The sequence below is a fragment of the Microtus oregoni genome, unplaced genomic scaffold (genome assembly GCF_018167655.1).
Source record: "Microtus oregoni isolate MIOR12 unplaced genomic scaffold, Mior012 000022F_ref0000154, whole genome shotgun sequence".
Classification (NCBI taxonomy): domain Eukaryota; kingdom Metazoa; phylum Chordata; class Mammalia; order Rodentia; family Cricetidae; genus Microtus; species Microtus oregoni.
The window spans coordinates 9,670,205-9,695,996 of NW_024543081.1; the positions used below are offsets into that span (position 1 = coordinate 9,670,205).

Sequence of the window (25,792 nt, forward strand, 5' to 3'; positions counted from 1 at the left end):
ATGCAGGAAGCCCCGTGAAGTTCTAGGTGAGATCCACTATCAGATGCTGCTTGCCTGTAGGAGCCAGTGAAAGGCAAAGCCAACTGTACCTCAAGCTAGCCCAGCCCTATGGGTAAGAGATGCCATTCTGGTCCTCCTTGGACATTCTTGGGACCCAGGAACCTAGCTGGAGAACCATGGGGATATTGTACCCTGCAAAGCCTCCCCTAATCTAGTCTCCTTCTGCTCCTCTGGCCTCAGAGTCCCCTCCTAGAAATGACCTAGAATGGGCTATGAGGAGTAGATGATGGGTCTCTTGGGAAGAGCAAGCTGATGACCGGCTGTCTGGAGCAGAGGCCACCTCAGGATATTTCCCCATCCTTAGAAAGTCTGGAGGGCCATGCTGGGAGCTCTGAGTGTCACAAGGAGACCAGGCTCTTGCCAGATGTCCCAGAATACACCCACTGATTCCCCTGCCCTGGGTGTCCACTGAGTACAGAATGGTTCTCCTTCCTTGGTTGGAAAGGCTTCCTGCCCCACACCTCAAGAAGAGCCCCAGGCCATCCTGGCCACGGTGTGCCACGGCCTCAGCTCAGAAGCCCCATTGCAGGGAAGCTGAAAGGGAGATTTCCTCCTCTGGAGGCTTCAGTTTGCTCAGAAACTCCAACAGAGTGGGGCAAGCATGGCGTGGGGAAGCAGCTTGGGCCACAGACAGCGAGCGACAGGGTTGGCTGGGCACCAGTGTGGGTGAGCCAGGCTACGCAGGGCCCTGGCAGGTGGGCAGATTGTCAGTCTGCCCTGCAAAGCCCTGGGCACTGGGGGTGTCTCCTTCCCAGATGTTAAATGACAAACTGAAAGCAATGGAACCTCGCTGGTTTGTTTTATGTTGGGCCATGTTGGTCTGAGCTTTCCTGGGACTCCCTTCATGTTCTTGCCTGTAGTTCACTCCATGCTATGCAGACATGTGTTGGGGCTAAAACACTCAGACATCGCACCTAAAGGGATAAGCACAGTGCTGTGATAATTTCCATTACCACGCATGGTTGCACCCTGTAGCTTTCCAAACGCCCTTCATCAAAGAACCTGCTAGAAGGCCTCGTCTTTGTCCTTACCCCAGTATGACTTTGAAGTTGGCCTAGTGTCTGCATGACCCTGTCCTTACAAATGGGACCTGCCGTGACTGGATCCGAGCTGGGATCATGATCCCTCCATCAGCCACAAGGTTCCATCTGAGAACTGGAGGCAGGAAGAAGCCCTACCCGCAGCTGTGGCAACTCTGAGGTGTTCCCACAACCCTCTGCACCCATGAGGCGATAGATCGGAACAGCCACATTGCAGGAGCAGGGCCAGGCTGCCAGCTGAGGAGGCAGTGTGCCGTGCCTCCGCCAGCCCCACCCCAGCTCCCAAATGCATCCCTGATCTTGGTTTTAGAAAGAAGCCGGCGTGGAGACGCAGTCCTTTTACTCGGCCTTGCTGCGGATCCAGCCCAAGATTGTTCACTGCTGGAGGCCCATGCGGCGTACATTCAAGACCTACGACGAGAACGGGACTGGGCTCCTGAGTGTGGCTGACTTCAGGAAGGTGAGACGCTGCTCTCCGTGGCTCTGGCGACCTGGCGCAGGGACCAGGCCTGAAAGGCCTGCAGCATAGAAAGCTCTAGAGACCCTGCACTTGCTCATGGAGGCCCAGGCCATGGCCTGCTTGCCCCTTACTTATGGAAACTCCAGGGAGTGGGCTTGTGCGCGCATGCGTGTGTGTGTACATGCACACACAATACCTGTGTTTCCTTTGAGACCACACTATTGCTAGGCTCCCTACCTATTCTTGTGTCCTATCAGGGTCTTGGGAGTGTTGGGACAGCCCAACAGTGTGCATGTGATAGTGGCCTCCTACACAGGGAGCCCCACTCCACCCCACAGTGGAGTCATTTAGCTTCAGCTAATCCTGGGTGCCACATAACTCTGGGTCTGCCACCCTCTGCCTCCCACCCACAACCCACTCATAGCCACTCCAGCTTCCCATGCACACCGGGGCCAGCATCATTCCAGCCAGGGAGTCCGTCTCAGTCCATTTCAGATAGGAGACAGTAAGATCAGGGTTCTCCCCTTCCCGGGGACGCAGGGTATGGCTAGCAGAGAGGACAGTAAGAGGGGGACGTCTTCAGCAGAGCTGGAGGTGCGGGTCATGGGTGTGAGTGGGGCCTCAGGTTCCTCCTTCTGCTTTTCTCCCATTCGGCCCAATGGCCACCAGCTGCCCTCAGTCCTGGGACCCTGGGGTGTTTTAGCCCATGTTCTTGGGACATATTTAAGTCCATTCTTCTTAGGAATGAGTGATAACGTGAGCCACAGGGAGAAACAATACCCTAATTTCTACATATTATCAGGGAACTCTAGCAGGATTTGTCTGGGCTATAAGAGTGAATAAGACAATAGCAGCTGCAGGAGGAAGGCTCTTTCTTCCTATGTAGAAGGCTAGAGATGGGACTTCCAGAGCTGGCTCAGCAGCGGGGTCAGGGACCCAGTTTTGTCTTGCCACGCTCAACACCCAGCTTCCCTCCCCACCTCATGGTCCAAGGTGGCTTCTGGAGCCCCCACCTCTTCCCAGACATTAAGAAAAAGGCATGGCCTGTCCCTTCGGAGAAAGTGTCCTGGGTCCTGCCACTGAAAAGGAAGGAGGTGATGACGGTGGGCATCTAGCATCCTCAGCCAGGGCTCCTCTGTACCCTGAACCTCAGGATTAAGGATAAGGGCGTCCACCTGCAGCTGCCACCACTGCTAACCCACCTGCTGGCCCCCAGGTGCTGCGGCAGTACAGCATCAACCTGTCAGAGGAGGAGTTCTTCCACATGCTCGAGTACTATGACAAGTCGCTGTCGTCCAAGATCTCCTACAATGACTTCCTGCGTGCCTTCCTGCAGTAGGCACCCAGGCGGGGCTGCGCTGGGGACAGCTGTGGCCTCGGGGTCTGTCCCCAGACTAGCAAAACCAGACCATGAAGGGCTGCAGCGAATTCCCCAAAGCGGCTTCATAGCCAAACCCTACCCAGCATCAGGCTCCTTCCTGAGACGTGCAGGCTCTTACTCCAACCCTCACTGGGGCCTCCCTGGGTCAGCGCAGGGTGGCCGCTGGCCTTGGGCTACCTCACTCATTAGTATGAGCAAATAAAATAGTCTTTGCAGGAACGACTCTTGAGACTTTGAAAGAACTGCTGCTAATAAAATGTTGTAAAACTTGGGGTTCTTGGGGGTTTGTTCACGACTGCCTGCAGGGCACCCCCTCCCATCCATGGTCCCTGTACCATTATCCAAGAGCCAAGGCTGCTTCTGCCCACCCACTTCTGACTTAAATCAGAGGACAGCTGGAGCCCCGTGGCCATGGCCATCCTGATTAGTTTTTTGTAAACTTGGCCCGAGCTAGTCATCTGAGCAGAGGGAACCTCAACTGGGAAATTTCCTCCGTCAGCTTGGCCTGCAGGCCAGTCTGTAGTGCATTTTCTTGATTAATGATTGATATGACAGGGCCCAGCCCACTGTGAGCAGTGCCACCCCTGGGCAGGTGGTCCTAAGTCTGAGCCTGAGCAAGTCATGGGGAGCAAACTAGTAAGCAGAGTTCCTCTGTGGCCTCTGCATCAGTTCCTGCCTCTAGTTCCTGCCCTGGCATCCCTCAGTGATGGAGTGCGACCTCAGAGCTGTAAGATGAAATAAACCCTTTCCTCCCCAAATTGGTTTTGGTCATGGTGTTTATGCAGCAGCAGCAGCAGCAGCTAGGACAGTGTCCCCGCCCCTGCCCTCTTCTCCTGAGTCCCACACTTCTTCCAAGGTGGGGACCCTCCCATGACCTCTGGGGGACGGTCCAGGGCAGCATCCCAGTGCAGGATGTTCCCTCATCCCTCCCTCTTCCCAGTAGCACTAGGCACCGAGTCCGACTGGCAGGGTGTGACAGAAGACCTGCTTTGCACCCACACCTGGTGACCACACCTAGTCTGGTCAGGCACGGCCTCTGGATCCCTCTCAGGAGGAAAGCAAAGCTGCAAGCTGGCCGATAGCTTGAGTCCAGGGAGCAGCTCTGCAGGGAGACCTACTTTCTAAACTTGGTCACATCTCTAGCTCCCAGCACTGTCAGCCAGATGCCTGGCGTGACACCAATCGGATCGGGATACACCGCACTCCCTCACTGGGCTCATAGGGGGTTTGGTCCCTGCCATTCCAACCCCAGAAACCCAAAGGGTCCCTGTGTTTGCTGAGCAACCTACTGAAATCCTGTGTGGAGGATGAAGTGAGGGGGTTGTAGGTGTTCACACACGTGCCTAGACTTTGGCATTCGTTCCATCCCGTGCCTTGGCCTTTGTCTTCCCCGCACGGACTCTCACACAACCTTGAACTCAGAATCTGCTGTTCTTTCTGCCAGTTCCTCCTCAGAATGCAAAGCCAACTCCTGTCTTCCTGTGGCTGAGACACTCTAGTCTGGTACCGTTTAGGAGCTGAGAGGGGGAAAGGGTGGCAACAATAGGAAGCAGGACTTGAGGGGGGCCCACAAAGCCCCGAATATTCACTCCCTGACCCTGCGTGGGGAAGGGTGGGAGCCCCTTGGTACACACGCCCAGCCTTCAACCAAAACGACAGTCTGCAGAGACAAGCATGAGGCTCGGATTCGACGTGGATTTTGGAAAGCACCTGAAGGTGAAGGGAGCAGACGTGCTTGTTATAAACGGTGATGGGAGAGGAAGACAGAGAGCATGGCCACATAGGAAACTCCAGCAGCGAGGAACACCAAGGGATCGAGAAAAGTGCTGCAAATGCAAACCACAGTGGCACAACGGGCTTGTCAGCAAATGAGACCAGACACGGCGGCAGACCGGCAGGGTGTGGATAGACGCAGAGAGAGGAGTAGGGAGATGACAGGAGGCTGGGAGCTGTCAGGCAGGAAATCAGAGGAAAGGGAGAGACCCTCCACAAGCCTGTTGGCGACACCAGACGTCAGAAGGAAGAACACAGGGCCAGGTGCAGTCACATGCACACCCAGCTGTAGAACCAGCCAAGGGATGAGGCCCACTGTCTGCAGAGGGCCAGGGTGAAGACCCGAACATCTCTTCCCAGAAACCACCTCTCCCCCCAGATGGCCAGAGATAAGGACTGACGGGAGAATGGCTGAAACACCACAGCTGGCAGAAGACCCGGCCCAATTAGGGGACGCAGCTTTCTGGACACACACACGCGCTCGGAATCTCAGTGCTGGGAGAGGGGGCAACAGGTGAGTCCCTGCGGATTCAGGCAGCCAGCCTAGTCTACTCGGTGACCTTCAGATTCAGGAGAGACCCTGTCTTGAAAATAAGGCGGAGAGCCTTCGAGGGCCGTGCCTGTACAGGAACGCTACTGTGGCTCCGATGGTTATGGGCGGAAGTCGGTGGTGGTTCTTCCTACTGAACAGGGCTTTCGGGAGCAACGGTTCAGAAATCAAGGTTCCGGGGCAGGATGCTGCAGGCCTGTGAAGCCTTGGGCAGTCTGAGGAGAGGTTGATGGGAGGTTGTTATATGCTCGTCCTAGGCCACTCCTCAGGCCCTTTCTGCCCCAGATCCATGGCTTTACTTACTGTGTCAGAATTGTGTCCCAAGAGAAGCTTCTACTCCATGTCATTTGTCAACTGGACCACAGGACACCTCCTCGCATGGCCCCAGGTCACCCCCTGCTCAGGAGGCCCAAACAGATCTGTGTGCCTTTTGCTTGCACCCATTCTGAATTCCACACTCCCACTGGCATCCACATCTTCTGCCATCCTTGGCTCTCCGTGGCCTTTGTCACCCTATCTACCTTTCCCAATCTTCCCTTCCAAATCTGTTTCTGTCACTGCCAGCATTTCTGTAAGCCAAGCCAGGCCGTTTGGGAGGTGCTAAGGGTTGTGACTGGATCAATAAAGAGCTGGATGTGGGTTATATAGGATGAGTGGAAGAATGGATAACTTGATGGGTGGATGGATGGATGGATGGATGGATGGATGGATATGGATGGATGGATGGATGGATGGATGGATATGGATGGATACCCTGGGGGTCAGGTAAAGTAATAGTTTCATCAGTAGTGTATGATCCAAATGAGTGTGGATAGATAGCTTGGCTGATGCATAGATAGATGAATAATTCTTTGGATGGAGAGATGTTAGCTGGATGGATGAATGGATGGATGGGTGGATGGATGGATGAATAGATGGGTGGGTGGATGGTGAATGGGTGGATGGATGGATGGATGGATGGAGAGCTTGCTGGGTGAGTAGATGAATGGACATATGAAAGTATGAGCCAATGGGTGAGTGAGTATATGGAAAGATGAATAGCTGGATAGTGGATGTGTATAAATGGTAGAAATTTGTAGCCAGGAGAGACTCAGACTGGGGTGCCACCCACCCATCATTCCATCCATCCATCCATCCATCCATCCTTTTGTCTGCCTAGGGCTGGTTGGCCGTATCACCTTAGAACAAGCCAGCGCTTGGGACACACCACGTACTTCATTTAGGAGCTCAGGCATTCAGTCAAGCACAGCCCTGCTGTGACACCACTTCTGCAGCCCCTGCACACACAGGAGGTGGGGGTCATCACCAACACACAGGGGTGTCTTTAGCCTCTAGAACTCGGGGTTCTTCCTCCTTCTGCCCCCTCATGACCCAGGGACACCCACAGAAAGAGCAGTCAGGCGGACTCGGCTTTTTCTTTTTACAAAGACTTTATTGTCTGACATGCTTGACAAAAAAATTACAGCCACAATCAAGTTATGCCAAAATGATTGAGGAGCAGGCCGCCATCTTTCAAATCTTGAGGACTTCCAATGAATTTTCCCTTAAAGATAGCTGCCTCCACAGCTTTTCTTCTCCACATAAAAATATGCCATATTCTGAAGATGCCCTAGGAAAAACCTTTGTTTAAAAGTTTATAGTTCTTGGTCCACATAGAAACTGTAGAGATGAGACAGCACACGGGAGGTGCGTTTCCTCTGCCCCAAACATGCCATGCATCTGAGGCACAGAGAAGAGGCCTTGTAAATGTCACGACACACCAAGAACCACTTGGCCCACGCGGGATTCCTGCAGCCCTGTGGCCGGTGAGGCACTCCTGTCCTGGCACCACAGGCCTCCTGGGAATGCAGCCCCACCCACAGAGAGCCATTGCATGAGCCTGGCTCATTCATTTGCAGGAAAAGAATTGGAAATGGGTCTCACACGATGATGGGGTACCAGGCTCGAAGCTCAGAATTCCATAGGGTCTAAGGGGCTCTCCATCGAGAATGAACGCGAGCCAGTTTTGAACAGGACCCTTTAAAATGAAAGTCTTGGCACGCGCCTTGCCTTGTGGAGAGAACTCTGGTGATGACAGTGAGGGCTGGGAGACCAGAGATGAGGTCCTAATCTCGTTGCTGCCCACTTTGTGCTGTACATCCTCAGGCGAGTGACCTCGTCTCTCTGGCCTCAGTGGCCTCTTCTCTATAACAGGGCAAAAGTACCCATCTACCTTGCAGGAATGATCATAGATAAACCAACATTATACTGAATGAAAGGTACTAGGATAGCTGGTCCCCAAGGCTGGGGCCAGGCCAAGGAAGTGAGGCCTTTGTGTCAGATGCATGACACAGAAGGTGTAAAACAGCAAGGGTCAGGACAAATAATAATTATTTTTGTGACGTGTTACTAAGAATTAGAATAAGTGCAAAAATAGTCCCCAGAGAACAAATATCAGCATTTTAAATAATGACAACTTCTGACCCTGCCTACTCCTGCCCCAGGGCCTGCTGGCTCTGTCCCTTGCAGATGGGCTCACCCAGGCCTAACCCAAGAAAGGCTGCAACCCCAGGTGGCCTTGCCATCAGTGTGCCAAGGGCTGCTCTGTCACGGCGCCACCTCCTGGTAACCGGTGGTACTGACAAGCCCAGCAAACAATCCTCTGAAGGGGAAATCACATCAAGAATTGAAGCCCATTGTGGACATGAACAGAACCAGGTTAGGAGTGGAGGGGGGTGTGTGCCACACAGATTGGACATGTATATGGCCAGGCACAGGGGATCAGCCCGCAGAACCCCCTTGGATGTTGTGATCTACAGAGTTATGTGGTCCCAGGGGGCCCAAGATGGCCTCACTGTTATTGAGGAGTCAGCCAGAAGAACCACCCAGAAGGACCAAGCCCCCCAGATCCAGGCTCTAAGCAGAAGCTAGGGACACCTGTCCACTGTCCACGTTGGCAGCAGGGTCCTAAGGAAGAAGAGAGACTAAGCCAAGCCAATGGCTGTAGGCCTGGCCAGGGGCTGTCGGAATTCCTGAGATGTCCCTGAACACTCCGAGATCCCTGCACACAAGGAGCAGGCCTATCTCTTTTCCTCCAGCCAGGGGAGGGCTGTGTGTGCCCAGGCCATACCCCCCAACCGTGGGGCTCACAGCCACAGAGATGCACTTGGGTAGCAAGACATGTCTATAAAAACTTCCCAGAACTCATCCAAGGGCAGTGGCTCCTCAGAGCAGGAGGGTACTGATCGGGTGTGGTGACACTTCTGTCATTTCCCCAACCAGAGAGGGCTGTGAGCCTGTGAGGCCCTGCGATGAAGGACAGACGGACACACAGAAAACAGAAGTGAGCACGGTGCCCCGATGGGGCTGCTCAAGGCCCCAGCAGTGGGTGGCAGAAGGCTGACAGTCAAAGGCGATTTCTTTTATCCCAAGGATTCTACTCATTGCTGGCTGGTCCCATGGCCAGATGGACCGTCTGGGCTGTTCTGCATGGGAGGAGGCGGGTGAGGGGATCCAGGCTCTCGGCCAGATACACGGAGCTGACATGGGCAGGCAGAGCTGGAGTGGGGAGCAGTCAGGAGTTCCGGGGTGTTGGGAGGTCGATGACTATGGGAGGGTTAACAGGCTGATAGTTCACAGTGCATACGGATGCATTCACATAGGTGGTGGTCCCGTCTGCCATGACACCATAGCCTGGAAAGGAAGCACACTCTTGTCAGGCCAGGATCTGGAGCTGTCTAGTGGCTGTGGCAGCTACATGTATTCTTCCACCATGGGCAGGACATGTGTGGGGCAAGCTACTGCAGCTCTCAAACCTTCTCTGTTAAATGGAAATGATACTAAGAGGGTGGTTCTGAGCCTGCCAGGGGGACCAGCTGAGGTCACCACCCAAATGCAGGGCTTAGGGCAACGCATGTCACAGGAAAAGTCACTGTCATCATCCTCAGGTCATCTTCCTAGCCACCAGCATCATCACCATGGTGTCCTCAGCATGCTCCCTGTGTCCACTGCTATCAGATGTGATCAGGAATAGTCACCTGATTTCCACAGTCCCCAGTATCCCCATAGCATTAGATATGATCAGGTGTGTTCAGATGCTATGTCCATAGGCTACATCACTGTATCATCATCATAGCTACCATCCCATCCCATCGCTGTCATCATCCCCATGACCACCAGCATCAGCGTCACCAACATCAGCAGCTGCATTATCTTCAACATCACCATCTTTCTCACCATCCCTGCCATTGCCATCATTACCACGACATCCTCATCTCGCGACCAGCAACATCACCAGTGCCGTTATCCTCAACACCACTGCCATCTTTGTCACCATGGCGTCATCATCCCCATACCCATCCATCATCAGCACCGTCACCTAGGCTACATCACTACCATCCTTGTTGCTGTCCCCGACACTGCCATTATCACCATGGCATCAGCGTTTGCACCCTGAGTGTTCTCCTCCTCTTCAGCCCTAATCCTTCTCCATACCGCTGCTACCACCCCATGTCCACTGTCATTGACACCATCACTATCATCACCCTCACTGTTATAATTGTCATACTGCCATCACCATCGCCAACACCCCCATTATTGCCAGCACTGCCCTGTCATGACATCACCATCCTTGCTGTCTTCAGTGTCACTGCCAACAGCATCTTTGTCACCACTGAGAGCCTCAGCCTCACATTACCACAGTCACCATTGCCATGTTCCTGTCTTCCAATCACGTGCCCTCCCCCACCACCTCTGCTTGTTGAGGTCCCCTCTGGCTCAGACTGTCGTCACACCGGAAAGGACACGCTCTCTCCCTTTCTTGTCTGGAGCGCCATTTTGCCTCTACACATATGTAGGGGTATGGTTTGGGCCCCAGGCAACCTTACATATGTTGGCCCTGCATGCACACAAGAGGGTCCAAGAAGACTACCAAGCATGATAATCTCAGGCAGGGTTCATGAGCTGCCCTACAAGCTCTTATGTTCTACCTTTGGCTGCCTGGCTGCTGCCTGGCAATCAGGGAGCTTCTCCAGGGACCAGTGTGCTCTGCTATCTTGACTTCCAAGGACACTGCAGAGATGCTCAGGAAATTGTTAAGAGTTTGTTTACTTCCAAGTTAGAAAACTATTAGATGTGGACAATGTGAAGGCCCAGGAGCCCTGGTCCCACCACAGCCAGGGTCAGCAACCAGTCAACCCTTCTGGGACAAGCCTTGTCAGTCCCTATCCCAACTGAAGCAGCCACATGGTTCCTGTCAGATGGGGCTGTGAGCCTGTTGGTCCCTGTCTGAAAACAACAGCAGGAGTGTGGGGAGGGGGACCAGCGGGGTTACATCAGTAGTTGAGCTTAGGCTCCAGGACTAATGCCTGAGGACTAAGCTGGTGTGCGTGGATGGGCTGTGCGGGCAGTGTGGGTAGTTAGGACTGTGAGCCACCTGCCCACAGTGTGGCCATCCCTGGCACTCCAGTGAGTTCGCCTTCTGCTAGTCAGCATGTCCACACTAACCAAGGCAGCAAGAGTGTGAGGCGGTCTATTCATGGGCCGCAGAAGTCAGTGAGGAAGCTAGTGAGGAGGACTTGAGGAAGACAAGAAACCCCTCAGAAGAGCCAGTTAGAAGCACCCCAGTGGGGGTTCCCTCTCCATCTGCCGACTCACCTTCATGAATGTGGCCAAAGACATGCAGCCGTGGCTGGACTCGCCTCTGGACCGTGTTGAGCAGCTCCACGCAGCCCACACGCTGCATCTTCTTGGGGACCCAGTCTAGAAAGCCTGTGCAGGAAGACAATGAGGTCACCGATGGAGACAACGGGCATCTGTTAGTGCAAACTGGGTGGCACCTGGAGTCCTATGCTACAGTCCCGGAAGAGCTGCTTTCTCAGTGCTGCGAGCTCCAGAACCCTGCCTCTGCCCCTAGAGAGAAGCCTAGTCACGAGGCAGCTCCTGGAGGCTCAACTTCCCTTCGTAGGCAGGGCTGTGCTAAGAGGTTCCTTCACAAGAGCCAAGGGCAGGCCAGGTACCTGGGCCCAGGTGCACGTAACCACTACAGATCTCAGCCCATGACTGTTCCTGCAGCTCCAAGAGTTATGTGTGGCCACCCATTGCAGAGAAGAACAAACTGAGTCTGTGGTACCCCAGTGGCTGGAAGCAGAGTGGAGCCTCCATAGCCTCAGAGGGAGATTTCCAATACAAAAATGTCCTCTACAAAACCCCACAGAAGCTGCAGCACGGCTCTGTTGGTAGACCGCTTGACTATCAGGCAAGGAGCTCTGGGTACTCGTAGACGTGACGGTGCATGGCTCTGATTCCAGCCCAGGGGAGGTGGAGGTGGAAATATGAGTTCAAGGTCATCCTCGGCTACATAAAAACTGCCAGGCCAGCCTGGGATACATGAGACGGGGGAAGGGGTGCACAGAAGCATGAGCTAGTTTCCTTGGCTGAGGCACGCTCTCATGGTGCCCGCTGTGTCTGTTGGCCGCCAGCCTCCCGGAGCCGCCCCATATGGTGGTGGCTTATTATCCTCACATGGCTACACAAACGAAGAATAATTGATGCCTCGAGTGAGCAGTCAGGTTTCTGTCGGCCCCTCTCTGTTTGGGTGGGTGAGACATGCTATAGAGCTGCCAGCAAGGGCTGGAGAGCTTCAACTCAGTGCACCCAGCAAGCCTCGCTGGAAGAGACAGAGCACACCCAGGAGAGGAGAGAAGAGGAGGAAAGAGTGAAGACCCAGCAGAGAGGGAGGGGGGAATGAAGGGGGACAGACATGGCACTGGGTGATGGGGTGGCCTGGGATCTGCCGTAGAGCCGCAGCGGCTTGGGATCTGCGGCTCCTGGACCTTGCACAGACAGGTTCATATCCCCGTGTCTTGGCTTCATCCACCTGTCAGAAGTGCTGCCCTTGGAACTGGAATCATGTAGGCCCATCTTTATGTGGCAGTGTGGACTGACAGGGCTGGGGGTGGGAGTCTCTAACTGTAGTCACCCAATTGCCCTGGCAACTACAATCAGAAACAAAGTGCTTTAGAACTGGCTGGGACACCTAGTGCATGGGCATTCCCAAAACAGGCGTGCAGTGTGGTTTGTGACTAGGGCAGGGCATCTGGAGAGAGGAAGCCAAAGGATGGAATTCTGGATAAATGGATGGATGGATGGACGGATGGATGGATGGACGGACGGACGGACGGGCGGGCGGGCGGGCGGGCGGGCAGGCGGGCAGGTGGGAGAGTGTATGGATAGGTAAATGAATGATTGACAGCTGGACAGATGAATAAATGATAGAGGGTGGATGGATGATGGGAGATAAAGATTGAGGATGGGTAATTATGGGTGGCTGAATGGAGGAAGGATGATGAATGGATGAATTAAAATTGATGGATGATGGATGGATGGATGGATGATTGATGGATGGGCGAGTAGATGATGGATGGATGGATAGATGGAAAAAGATGAATGGGTAGACAGATAAATGAAGAGAGTGAAAAGGGAAGAAGAGGAGGAAATCTGGAAGGAGGGAAGAAAAGGAAGTGGAGGAAGTAAGGGGAGGAGAACAGGAAACAGAGAGGATGAGGGATGGAGGACCACAGAACCCACACAACTCAGATGAAACTGAGGAAGGACTTGGCCCATGGCCTAGAGGCCCTTGGCAGAGAGAGGCACAACCTGGTCAGCAGCTTGTTGTGCTCTTCCCATAGAGGCCTGGGCTTCAGGTGTCCTCCACTGAAAATGGAGAAGGACTGGAGGGCAGTGAGGAGCCAGGGTGGTCAACACAAGGTACAAGCCTGGAGGAGCAACAGCAGCATCAGAGAAAAGAGCTGGGGGCAAGTTAGACGGACAGGAGAAGGGACTGGTGGGGGCCAGGCAGGAAGCCAGGGGATCCAGGAAGTGGCGGCAGGTGAGCAACAGGCTCAGAGTTAGGGCACAGCAGCCAGGAGCAACATCAGGAGGTGGCATTTGGCTGGGTGAGGGTGGCACCCCAGCAAGTCAGACCTAGTTGACCAACCCAGGGCTCCTTTGGGCACAGCCTGGCACCAAACACTCCATCCTCCAGGACCCCATCCAGCCTGGGCAAGTAAACCAGAGCTTACCCAGTGGTGGTCCGTGAGTTATGAGGATATCAACACCTTCCGGGATGAGATTCCACTTTTCCAGCAGCGCTTGCCCTCGCGGGAGGTTGAATCCCCAGCCATAGAACCAGGGCTGCCTAGGAGAGAAGAGGGGCACTTTAGAGAGGGTCTCAAGGATGGCACAGTCAGAGAGAAGGGTACAAGGCCAAGCAGCCATGGCGACCAGCTGCTGTCAATGCAGCCAGACTGGGGTGAGGCGAACTCCAGGAACAGCAGCCAAGCAGTACAGACAGCCCCTTAATTTGCCAACCAGCACACACCACGAGCTGGGTAAGGTCAGGCATTGCCCCCATGGTCCCTTGTGTGCCCAAAGTTGCCACCTGAATCCTACCCTTGGCCAACATGGCTGGCATCAATGGCTGTGAACCCACTGATGGCCTACACTGTTGGCAGCCACCAACATGACTACTTAGGACTTCCAGGGGTTTCATAGAACCCCATGTAAGAACTCCCAATCCTATCCTCATAGGCTCTGAGCTGTAGGACTGAGGTCTCTGCGTGTTTCCCAGCGGAAGGGAAGGTACCTGGGTGACACAGGGCCTGTGGAGCTGTCACTCTGAGACCTAGGACTGCTTTTCTCAACATCAAGCCTGTAGTGCTGGCCCCAGGCATGTGAAGGAGGGGTGGCCACTCTGGATCATATGGGGGAGTCCAAAGGTCCTTTTTCTATGTCAGACACCAGCCCTGGAGGCAGATAAATGCTGGTGAATGGAGCTGAGGGCCCTCTGGTCACTGTGGTCAGGACACTGTGATCCTGTCACTGTGATCTGGCCACTGTGGTCAGGACACTTTGATCCTGTCACTATGATCTGACCACTGTGGTCAGGACACTTTGATCCTGTCACTGTGATTTGGTCACTGTGGTCAGGACACAGAGCAGACTTGGTACTGTGTCATAGCCAGCACCTCAAAGCTGAGGCTGGCTCCTTGTCACACAGACCTCCAGGAAAGCTTGCTAAAGACAGTCAGCACACACGAGCTACCACCACCCAGCCCTGACTCCTAAGTCGCAGGCATCTGTGGCTATGCCTGATTCCTCTGCCTAGTGGAGCAGGCTCCTGAGCCTCCAGTGGAAGAGGTGGCCCTGTCCCTGGGCTGGGGACCATGATTCTTACCTCAGGTAGATAAGAGGTGAACCAGGGATCAAGGCCCAGGTACAGAATGGCCACCTAATCCACAGGACCCCCGCACATGAGAAGTGTCCACCAGGGGACAGTGGTTGGACTGGGATTGGCCATTGGAAGAGCAGCACAGGCAGAGGTGACCCTGTCAGATGCCTCCTCCCTCAGACATGCTGACTCAGACCTGCTCCTGCCCATCTGCAGAAAGCTAAGTGTTCTTCTGAAAGAAAACGACACACATACACACGCTACTTACACACAGCTTCAAGGGGACCCTGGGGTCAAACTGACTGAGGTCAGGATAGTCCACCACTTGCCACCAATGCGACTTGAACAAGGGGTGAGTTTTAAGAAAATGAGATTGACCACAAGTGGCAAACACCTGACTCCTCCAGAGCTCAGTGTCTGGAGTTCTCTGTTTAATGGAGGTGGCACTGTCTGCTCAACAATGAGAACTCAGTGCCCTGCCATGGTACCACCATCTTCACCCCCTCCGTCACCATCGCCTCCACGATCTTTATCACCTCCGTCACTACCTTCATCACCTCCACCATCCAGTCCGCACATCCACAATCACCATCCCTGTCACCACCATCACCTCCACCATAGCCATGACCATCATCACTTTCACCATCCCTATCACTTTGACCATCTCAGGTACCACTTCCATCTGTATTACCACCTCCATCATTACCATGGTCACCACCATCACCTCCATACAACCATCACCATTATTATCTCTGCCTCCACCACCATGACCTTCATCATTGTTCATCAATAAAACCACTATTACTATCATCACCACCAGTATCACGCTCCCTATCACCTCCACTACCACCATCATCACCATCACACCCATCACCATGGACCACTCCTAAAAGCCGCCCACAAAGTCTGGGTGTAAGGTTTTATGTAGGGGAGGGTTTTTCAAATTGCATTTTCAATGGCTAGCAAGATCACTTCTAAAGAGGAAGCAGGATAGGAGACCTCAGAGAACCTGAGAGCAGGAAGGGAACTTCAGCTGATAAGAGTTATTGTTGACCACCCATCCCCAAGTCACACACCGTGGTAACAAGGTAAGGGTCCTTTTCTGCCGTGTCCCTGGTTGGTGCTGGCAGCCCCCTCTCTACGGATTTCAAGGGCTATGCAATTTCTGAATCACCATCTAGGATTCTCGGAACTGCAGCTGAAGGGGTAAGGTGGGGATCAGAAAGACCACGGCAGCCTGGAAATCATTGAGCATCCTGCCAACACACAGGACGGGGAACAATGTGTGACTACCTGCTGTCTTCCCAACACAGGCTTCACTTTTCAAAACGCTAATCAAATATTTATACATCAGGACAAAGTCCCATCAGTGTGGAGAAGAGGCACCTGTTAGTGTTCGCGCTCCTGAGCCACTGCAGGGGTAGCTCTTAGAAACACAGGAGGTAGCCCATGGACGCCCGAAGCCAGCCCAGGCCACCCTGCCTGCCAGCTTTTCCTCACCCAGCACCACAGAGCCTTACTCTGGAGGGAAGATTGGACAGACTCTCTCATGGGGATGCCGAGAGGAGCCGTTCCACACCCCAGGACCACACAGCACTCATGGCAGAGCCTGTGGTGAATCAAATCCCGCAGGGTATCTAGCCCCAAACTGTTCCACTTCCTCTCCCCACCTGTTCTCTGCTTCTCCTTCCCTCAATATCTTACCCCACCCACCTGTGGTCCATGAGACTCCCCACTCCCACCCCCAAAGCACAGGTGAGCTTCTGCCTTGCTCCCGGCCAGGGGCAGCAGTCAGCAAGGACCTCAGCTCTTAGAAGTCTGGGGGCTGTTTGCCCCCTCCGACAGGTTGGGATGCCATCCAAGCAGGGTCATACTGACTCTGCCCTGGACGGGCCCTTCACCTCTCCCAGGCTTAACCCCAAGGGTGGCTACTGTTTCCTGCTAAGTGCAACGCAGAGGAAGAGGGGCTAACAAGGGTATAGCTGGACACCGCAGGGGGATGTGTGCACACAGTCAATGCCCCAGATGCCACTGCCTACCATTAGCACTGGAGAGCAGAGGGAGGCAGAGCCTGAAGATATTTCTGAGGCTTTTCCCGGGGTGGTGGGCAGTCCTGGGTGGCTTGGCTATAGTCAGCAAGGTCTAAGCAGACTCCAGGGGCCTCACTAAGGCCTTTGGGTCACCATGGCCTGGACACAGCAACCAACAGTCACTGCTGACCCAGGAGACAAAAGAGGAATCATCTTCAGTGTGAAGTCTGCACTGGAGCCTCCTGGGGTGCTGTTTGGGGTGCACTGACCCTTTGTATCCAGGGAAGCCTAGCGCTCTGAACAGCCACAGTGACCAGCTCTCCATATGGCTTTCTGGCATTTCCCAGGAAGGCTACACCCATCCTGCCCTGGCCCTCACTGCCATTCAACTTTAGAATACCATCTATAAACGCTCAAGCCAGGATACTGGGGTGCCCAGGAGTCCCTGCACCAGCTTCTACCCCAACCCAACACATGGGCCTGGCACCACCTCCACCTGCCACTGGCCTCACCATCCAAGGCTCCTCGTGGCTACAGAGAGTGGCCCATCAGAATTCCGACTGAGCCGAAGGCAGCTTTATGTCCTGAATCCCTGTCTTTCTGTTCTAAAGTAACCATTGGAATAATTTTCTTACAGAATGATAGTTGCCATGACAACCAGAGCAAATTTTCCTTTTCTGAAACAGATGTCTCATTTAGTTGAAAATTAGAATGTGAGCAAACCCATGGGAAAAATTAATTCAAACTTTAACAGAGCGCTGAATACAACGTAATCTCTCTGAGGTTAACCCCTTAACAGCTTTTCTGTGAGCTTCTGCTAACCTTCAGATCAAGCCTAATTAGGCCTGCTTAGCCAATATAAATGACCTCCTTGTGGCCAATCATTACGGGGTCCCCCTGAAGCGTGAGGTTCGGTTCCCTGAGAGCTGATGAGGCTGCCGACACTCAGCAAGCAGCTGAAGCAGAGTCTGTCCAGCCCCAGTTTCCGCTTTCTCGGAGCAAGCATTCAGCCCCAGAGTGAGCATGGTCCGTAGGGCTCAGCTGGGGCAAGTGACCCCTGGCTGAACCCATTTCCTGAGCCTAGCCTGTAGGCAGTGGAGACCCCAAGTGCTCCTGAACTCAGAGGGAGCATCCACAGAGGGGTAACTCAGGGGTCTCTCAGTCTTCCCGCCTATGGGAGAGGCATCTGCCACCCTGGCTACCACAGACACAGAAGCTGGGGTGCAGAGCCATACCTAAGGGACACAGTCCATAGCCAGGCTCCCTCTTCCAACCCCAAATGATAAAATGCGACCCTTCTACGCTATCACCCTGCACATTTAGTTGCCCAGTTAGCAACTGGGGTGGAACTGCTGGAGGTCCTCCTTCAGGCACAAGGGACTGTTGGCGTGGAGAACGCAAGTGGCGTGGCGTACCTGAGGATGCCCAGGAGCAGAAAGGACTGGGGTCAGGATTCCACACACCTGTATCCCATGCCCAAGCCTGTGGCGGATGCAAAGAACCCCCTGGGGTAGGCAGGCACCAGTTCCCTCTTCTACAGGAGCTTCCTGCCACAGGCTGCTGAAGCCTTCAGCCCCACTGAATAAAAAAGAGGAGCCCAGGTTCCTCACAGGTTCCCTGGGACTCCTCCAGATCCCTCCACAGCTCCCCGTTGCCTCCAGGACAGTCCTCGTGGCACACAGGGCCCTTGAGCCCCCCCGGGTTGACTCAGACAATCCAGCTCAGGTCCCCATGAAGTTCCCACAACAGCCTTGACTGCAATCTCTGTTCTGTATGTGACCACGCCTGTACCTATCCTTAGACATTGTCTTCAGCTGTCCCCACAACCAAGGTCCTTCCTAACGTCTCATATTCATAAGGCCCAACTCAAAGGCCATCTCGTCCAGAAGTGTCCCCTCACCCTCCTCCTTAGGCACTGGATCCCCATCCCTACCTTGATGGTCTGGACCAGCACAGGTCCAGTGTCCCTTACACCTGGCAGAGGGCAGGGCCAGGGTGGCCCTAGGGGAGGTGTGTCCAAGGAGAGCATGAATGGAAACTGGAACAGGCCAGGAGGTGTTCTGCCTGACTGCAGACACCAAAGATTTGCATATTAGCACCCTCCCCATGCCCTCCCCTCTGCACCCTCCCTGCACCCGTCCCTCTGTTCTTCTCTGCGCTCTCCTAGTGGGAGCCCTGCCCTAGACTTGCCAGTCAAGCTCCAAAATGACAACAATGCCTGCCACCTGCTGAGCTCCCTGCTGCCTCCCCCCTCTCAAGGGCCTGCCTAGGTGGCAGCGTGTGCCCATTTCACAGGGCAGAACCTGGCCCCAGTGACATCACCTGCATTCTGATTCTTGGAAAGCTTGACTGCCAGGAATCCTCACTACCTCCACCGTGGACTCAGGTACAGAGGGCTGGCCTCCTGGTGGCCGTCCTCAGACACCACAGTAGCCCTTTGCAGGAGACCTGCCCCGGGCTTGCTAATTCTCATTCCCTCCTCTTGAGGCTTAACTGGCCCCGGGTCACCCTTAGCACCCCAGGTAGGCTGTACCCTCTTTGCAGCAGAGAAAACTGAGGCTCAGAGAAACCAGGGATAGGAATATAGCTCCCAAACCCAGAATCTAGACTGCACAGAGGGGACATCGCCTTCTACTCTGGGAGACACTTAAGTCGGCTGCCCCCTCTATATCCCTGTGTGCTGGCATGCTGAGGCCAGAGGCTGAGGGAAGTGGACAGGTTATAGCCAGACGCCTGAGGCTGCTGAGAGTAGGCAGCGCCCAGATGTCTGTCACGCATGCACCTGCTGGGGCCACAACCACAGCCAGCAAGTCAGCAGCAGAGACTGTGGAACTGCAGAGTGGGTCCCTTGTCATTCCTAATTAATTTCTCCCACCCTTCCAATATGCGGAATTGCTCATCTTTTGTTTTGCTGGGACTCTGTGCAGAGGTGGCAGATGATCGTCTCAGACGGCAATCTTGAGTGGGAGAGTGAGCAGGCGCACAGCAGCCTGCTCGAGAGGACAGGCAACAGTGAAGCAGTGGTTCAGGAAGAGAGACAGAGATAAGGATAGGAAAAGGGAAAAAGTGTGTGTGTGTGTGTGTGTGTGTGTGTGTGTCTTTGAGAGTGCATTCTTATCAACAATACCAGTTTAAATGTAATTGTGTGCCCATCTGCACCTTCCTAGTCTACCTGTGCACATACATAAATAGATCGTGAGTGTGCCTGTGTGCACGTGTGTGTGTGTCCTTGAGAGTGCACTCCTATCAAGCATACCAATTTGAATGTGTCACCATGTGCGTATTTGCACATCCCTAGCCCAGCTGTGCATGTGGACACATGAGTATGTTTGCGTGCACATGGGGATGTGCAAGCATGTATACAGATCATGAATGTGTGTGCAGGCTTATTTGTTTATTGAATATATTACATCCGTGTATTGAATGTGCACATGCGCACAATCAGCTCAGTAGGGTACAGAAGCCGAGGATTCTCTTCCCCTGTCTCAGATACTGTCATAGACACAGCATGCCAGGTCTGGAATGCTCAGTACCAGTAAGAGGAGACAGAAGAGGGGAGCAACAGTGGCCCCCCTCACAGGGTCTCTCGGGGCCTGAGCTGTGTCTGGTGCTGCTGGCCCCCGTGTGGCTAGTGCCTTTGTTTTTCTGCGGAGAATCTAAGCCTAGCCAGTCATATAGACGGTTCCCTGAACAGACAGGTGGCTTCTGACTGCGTGTGGGCTGCAGACAATGACAGACATTACTGAGGCGGCCTCGCTGTTCACCCCCATAGCTCAGTGCTCAGCAGCTGCCTCACCTCTCTTAGGTAGGCTAAGACTCAGCCATAGGAGGGCAGAGATGCGTGAGCAGAAACCCAGCCTTCTGCTATCCACAGGGGCCACCAGAGGGCAGGCCAGTGTCGGGGGAGTCTACCCACTCCAGCACCAGCTGAGGCTGTCACCCTGCCTGAGCAGACCGACCCACACACCTGCCTCCTACCAGGGCTGAGATCACAGGCCAGTCCCTCAGTGTCTCTGCACATCCCCAGCTTGCTTGTGACACAAGATGGCATAGTCCTGTCTGTTCATTCAGGACAAAGATCAAACAGAACCGTTCTAGGGAAGCCACCAAGTATCAGGTTGGGTGCAATGAAGGCTATAACCTCAAGCTAATACCACCCAAAGATGCAAGACCCTCCAAGACAGATGCTGTGTGGGACTTCATGGGAACGGTCCTTAACATCAGTAGGACAGCAAGACGCTGCCAAGCCAGGGAAGGGGAGAGAACAGGTGTATGACATACCTTCTTCAAGTTAGGCCCTCAGCGCTTCAGTAAATGAGCAGACCACAAAGCCCGCATACAGTGCATACCCTGATACAGTGCCGGATCTTCTACCAGAGACTCCAGAGCCCAGAGCTCCAGCAATGGTCCCCAGCCCACAGTCAGGATGTCCCAAGCCAAGACACCAGCATAAGCATCTGCTTATGCTGGGCACACTCCCAGACTGAGGTAGGCAAGCCCCTCTGAGGGGCAACACCCTAAACTGCATCACACAGGCTGTGTTCCTCCCCTGGTGAAAGACATTCTCGTAGCACCTCACTGTGGCCATCCTGAGGGCACCACGCTTCCCTCCCTGGACCAGCTCCCCTTGATCCTTGTGGAACCTTTCTTCGTGGCAAGTCACCTTGCTTCCTGAGTCTCGGTGCCTTCTGTAAAATGAGGGACAGGTGGAGACCCCACTAATTGTCTTGGGGATTATGCTAAGACAGACACACGCCTGTCACATCAGCAGGCTTCCCCGAGCACCATCACAGGCAGACACAGTTCCCAGGCTGTTCCGCTCCTGCCCCAGGCTGTGCAGCAGGCCTGCTTAACTGAGCAAAGTAGGAGACTGGGGATAAAGGATAACATGAGCGCCTACCCCGGGCCTGCCCACGGAGACCACTAGGGCCTGCCCATGGAGACCATGAGGACCTGCCCACAGAAACCATAAGCGCCCACCCTGAGCCTGCCCACGGAGACCATGAGTACCCACCCCAGGCCTGCCCATGGAGACCACAAGCACCCACCCCGGGCCTGCCCACGGAGACCATGAGTGCCCACCCCAGGCCTGCCCATGGAGACCACGAGCACCCACCCCGGGCCTGCCCACAGAGACCACAAGTGCCCACCCCCAGCCTGCCCATGGAGACCACGAGCGCCTGCCCTGGGCCTGCCCACAGAAACCATGAGCGCCCGCCCCAGGCCTACACACAGAAACCACGAGCACCTGTCCACAGAGATCACGAGTGCCCACTCTTGGCCTGCCCACAGAGACCATGAGTGCCTACCCCGCGCCTGCCCACAGAGACCATCAGATACTCGCTGCTCCATGCCTGAATGAAGATCTGTGGCTATCTACTATGTAAAAGCAGCCCTTATTGTCCCTACCCCCAACACCGGGTAGTCACAGCCAGCAGCATGATGAGACACCAACTGTGTGCCATGCAATGATCTACATCTGGCCTCTTTGAACTCTAAGGACAAGGGAACTCCTTTCAACCGTCTCACAAAGCCAAAGTTCCAGCACAGCCACACTGCTGGCACCGACACGCCAGGGTGGGTTCTCAGTCCAGCCTTGCAGAGTGCCCCCCTGAAGTTCTGGCTCCTAGAGACAAGAGAAGCCCTCTCCTTAGGCCTCAGGGTCCAGCCCTGATGGGAGGCAGCCCAGCCAAGCACAGAATCCGTATCTGAGCCCAGCCTCCCAGGCACAGGTCCCGCCGCCGCTTCCCAAAGTTCCGTGTCTCAGCAGGTTTAGATCCCTTCTTTCAAAATACCAGAAGTAATTAGAGCAGATGGGCCTGCTACGTGCCAGCTTCACTCTCTCTCTCACTCCTTTCTCTCTCTTTTTAAAATCAAGGCCGTTTTTAGTTAAATGAGAACAAAAAATGCATCCAAAACCCATAAATGAATAGGGTATATATGCGGGATTGGGGGGGGGGGGGGGAGGCAAGGTTTTGCAGAAACTGTCTCCATCCTGTTCCCGCAGTTAGTTCTGCCCCAGAGCCACTCTGGGTGATGGATGTGTGCCCAACGGCAGCTGAGGGACCAGCAACAGTGTCCAGCGTCCCACAGAGTCACTGTGTGCCCTGGAGGGAGGCAGGTTTCCCCCCAGATTTTTGCCCTTTCTTTGCCTTCCAGATGTTGGAGGAGGGCAGGCTCAGGTCAAGGGCACAGGGAAGTAAGCAACTGGCCTTCGGTGTACTAGGGAGAGTGGACAGTTTGGTGAGACAGGAGGTGGCACTATCAGGCCATGGTGTGCAGAGTCCAGCATGGCGCAGGAGCCTAGCGCATGAGGAGTTAGTGATGTAGGCCTGAGGCGGAGCCACAGACAGATGCATGCACAGGCGAACGGTCCAGGCAGGGCTTGCAGTGGCTGCCCCATGGCTTGGAATCTTCCCCACTACACACTGATCCACTGGAGAAACATTTATCAACATAAGCCAGGTACTGAGCCGGGCTTTGAAGTTAGAAACAGAGATTACGTGTGACAGCGGCCCCTGGTCCTGAGTGTTCCAGAGAGCAGAGATCATACTGAAGAGATGATATGGTTGTTAGGGTGACCGATGACACTCCCATCCTGTTCCAAATGAGCTGGTGGAGGAAGGGGGGGGAGGTGGCAAGAGCAGACCCAGTCTGCCTTGTGGAGGCAAAGCAGAGCACAGACTTTTCCTTCATGGTGTCTGCCAAGGGTGTCCACAGGAAAAACACGAAGTGGGGACCCCCACATACACACCTCACATCAAACACCACCATTCCCAGTGGGTCCAGTGCCCAAGCCCGAAAAGCTGGCAGTAAGATTCTGGGGGGCAGGTCAAACAGAGAGTCTGTGTAAAAGGGAGAATCCTGTCAGCAGGGCATAGGAAGCCCTTGCCAGGAAGAAAAATGCAGACATTCGATCACGCCAAAATCCAGGTCTTCTTTAAGTGAAAAGAGGCAGCCTGAACGGCGTCAAGTGGCCAAGGACTCATCCCCCCACTCAGACATACCGAGACACTTTGGGAAGCACTAAGAAAGAGAAAAAAACAGGGCTGGCCAAGGGGACAACCCGGTGATAAGGCATGAGGTGATAAGGGAACTTGCCTATCATGTGTGAGATTCTAGATCCCATCCTCACGTCACCAAAACCAACCAAAAGACAGACTATCCCTGCCCCAAGTCATGGACTAAGCAGAAGACGTAAGTGCTTCAGAAAAGAGGGATGTGGGCGGCCAGAAACCCTGAAGAGGCTCCAAGCCCCACCTCAGCACCAGCACCCACCCAAGAGCTAGTAAAGCCTTATGGTACCGAGTGTTGGCAGGCGGATAGGTAAGCAACGGCTGGCAGGGGACATCACTTGGAAAACTGGCTTCGCTGAAGAGCACAGGGGGCGGAGGAAACGACGCGGATGAAGTGCTTGAGAAAACGTGAGGACCAGAGTTTGGATTCCCTGCACTCAGGTAAAAGTGAGAGGGCAGGGGCTCCATGCAATTGCAGCTCGCGTGCAGACCCCTCATGCAGTGCAAGCGGACCACCTCCTTCCTAAGCCACGGGGCTCTAGTACCACAGTCCTGCGTTTGTTTTCCTACCTTGATGGCAACCGGCTATCATCCCTACACACGCTGTGTGGTCCACCCCACCCCAACACCCTGTTGGCATATCCATGCCTCTGAAGCCACGAAGGATACCTGAAAGCCGTACATCACCAATGTGTCCAGAGAGGGAGGAGCAATAACCCTCCCATCCACGTACTGGTTAGTTTTAATCATCGACTTGGCCAGTCATCTGGGAAAGGAGTCGCGATGAGGAACTGACTGTAGATTAGGCTGGTCTGGGGTGTGTCAATAACCATCAGTCAGTCTGTCCCACCATGAGCTAGCTGCCCTAGGGGTAGCTGACCAGTGCCAAGGAGCATCCACCTCAAATCTCAGGACAGAGCTGAGATTTTACTCCAGGTCTGAGTGGAGTCCATAGCCTGGTCAGAGGGTTCTCAAGCTATGAACACACATCTAAGGGCTGGTTTATACCACTTCTATGTGTGTGACTTCTAGCATCTCTGACACCAGCCACTGAGGGTCCCTTCTCCACCAAGGGACCTGGGAGGGTAATGTCCATCCCTGTCCTGTGACTCACATCATCATCACGTTTACTGGTCAGACACAGGCCTCAGGAAGGCTCTACAGCTTGGCCAATGCTTCTGCAGCTCCGTGGCAGGACTGGAATCTGACTCCTAGGTGACAGGGCCAGCTCACCAGGCCAGAACACTGGCAAGACTCACAGAGGCCTCACTACCAGGGACATGATGGCTGCCCCCAGGGCCTCCTGAGACAGGAGGAGGGAGGGCGGTGACACAGCTCCTCGGTGTGCATGCACAGGGTGAGGCTCTCCTAGAGAAGTCACAGGGAGGCAGTGGGCCCCACCCATCCATCTGAACATTGCAGGGGTCCTCAACCTCCCTCCCTGGAGGGACACTGAGCAAGTTTACCCTGGAAAGTCTGGTTCCCAGTAGCTTGGAGAAAGATTGGGCAGGGCTTCTAGTCAAGGGCCCAGGAGTAGAGGCTCTGCCTGCCCAGCCTGCAGTTTCTGTCTCTTACTGTGACCCACACTGGGCCTGGAAGAGACGCTACAGTGTCCACAAGCCTGGTGCCCTCTCCAGCCTCGTGGCCTTTGCCTATGACAAACCACACCCTTCCCCACCTCCTTAGCTCTGTGATCTCCTCAGTTCCCAGCTCTCTCCATGGGTGCTTTCCCAAGACTCCAACTCCCAAGACTTCTTCCTGAATCAGAGGACAGCTGCTGACCGCCATTGTGACCAGGGCAGGAACCCAGACAGCAGTGTCTACATTGGTTGAGTTCCCACCAGGTCCATGGGGGCTCAATGGGTGCCAGGTTCTCAATGACTACTCATGGATGACTTGATACATTTACTGATGAACCAGGGGAGTGAGTCTCAGGCCTCCAAGTGCCCTGGGGCACCAAAGTGGTACTTAGGAAAGTACTGCATGACCTCAACACAAAGGGCAGAGCTCACCAGCAGCTGGCCAGGAGCTGGGGCACCTCTGCCTTGGTAGTCCCGGCTGAACCATGTGCCTACCTGAATTCTTTCCCATCTATAAAATGGGGGTGGTTGCCAGCCTAACCCTAAGCTGGCATTAAAGCTAACCCCCTTCTGAGGATGCCCCCCTTGATCATGAGTTGCGAGACCCATGACCCACTGATGTTGCTCCTCTGTCCCTTCATCCAGACACACCTCAAGCCCTGCTATAATGTAGTGGCATCGTCTTCCCATGACA

General features: G+C 54.4%; 2 protein-coding genes across 7 annotated transcripts in view; one reads left to right on the top strand and one right to left on the bottom strand.

Moving 5' to 3' along the window:
• Positions 1–3,457, top strand: part of Efcab6 (EF-hand calcium binding domain 6) — a 173,310-nt gene extending 169,853 nt beyond the window's left edge. For all 3 annotated transcript variants that reach the window (XM_041672351.1, XM_041672350.1, XM_041672352.1), the window contains 2 exons: positions 1,411–1,560; positions 2,777–3,457. In XM_041672351.1, the coding sequence (XP_041528285.1) occupies positions 1,411–1,560; positions 2,777–2,899 (273 nt within the window). In that variant the 3' untranslated portion in view covers positions 2,900–3,457. The remainder of the gene's footprint in view (positions 1–1,410; positions 1,561–2,776) is intronic.
• Positions 3,458–6,675: 3,218 nt separating this feature from the next.
• Mpped1 (metallophosphoesterase domain containing 1) overlaps positions 6,676–25,792 on the bottom strand; it is a 76,041-nt gene continuing 56,924 nt past the window's right edge. For all 4 annotated transcript variants that reach the window (XM_041672527.1, XM_041672524.1, XM_041672525.1 and 1 more), the window contains exons 5-7: positions 13,325–13,440; positions 10,899–11,012; positions 6,676–8,936 (exon numbers count right to left, since the gene is read on the bottom strand). In XM_041672527.1, the coding sequence (XP_041528461.1) occupies positions 8,818–8,936; positions 10,899–11,012; positions 13,325–13,440 (349 nt within the window). In that variant the 3' untranslated portion in view covers positions 6,676–8,817. The remainder of the gene's footprint in view (positions 8,937–10,898; positions 11,013–13,324; positions 13,441–25,792) is intronic.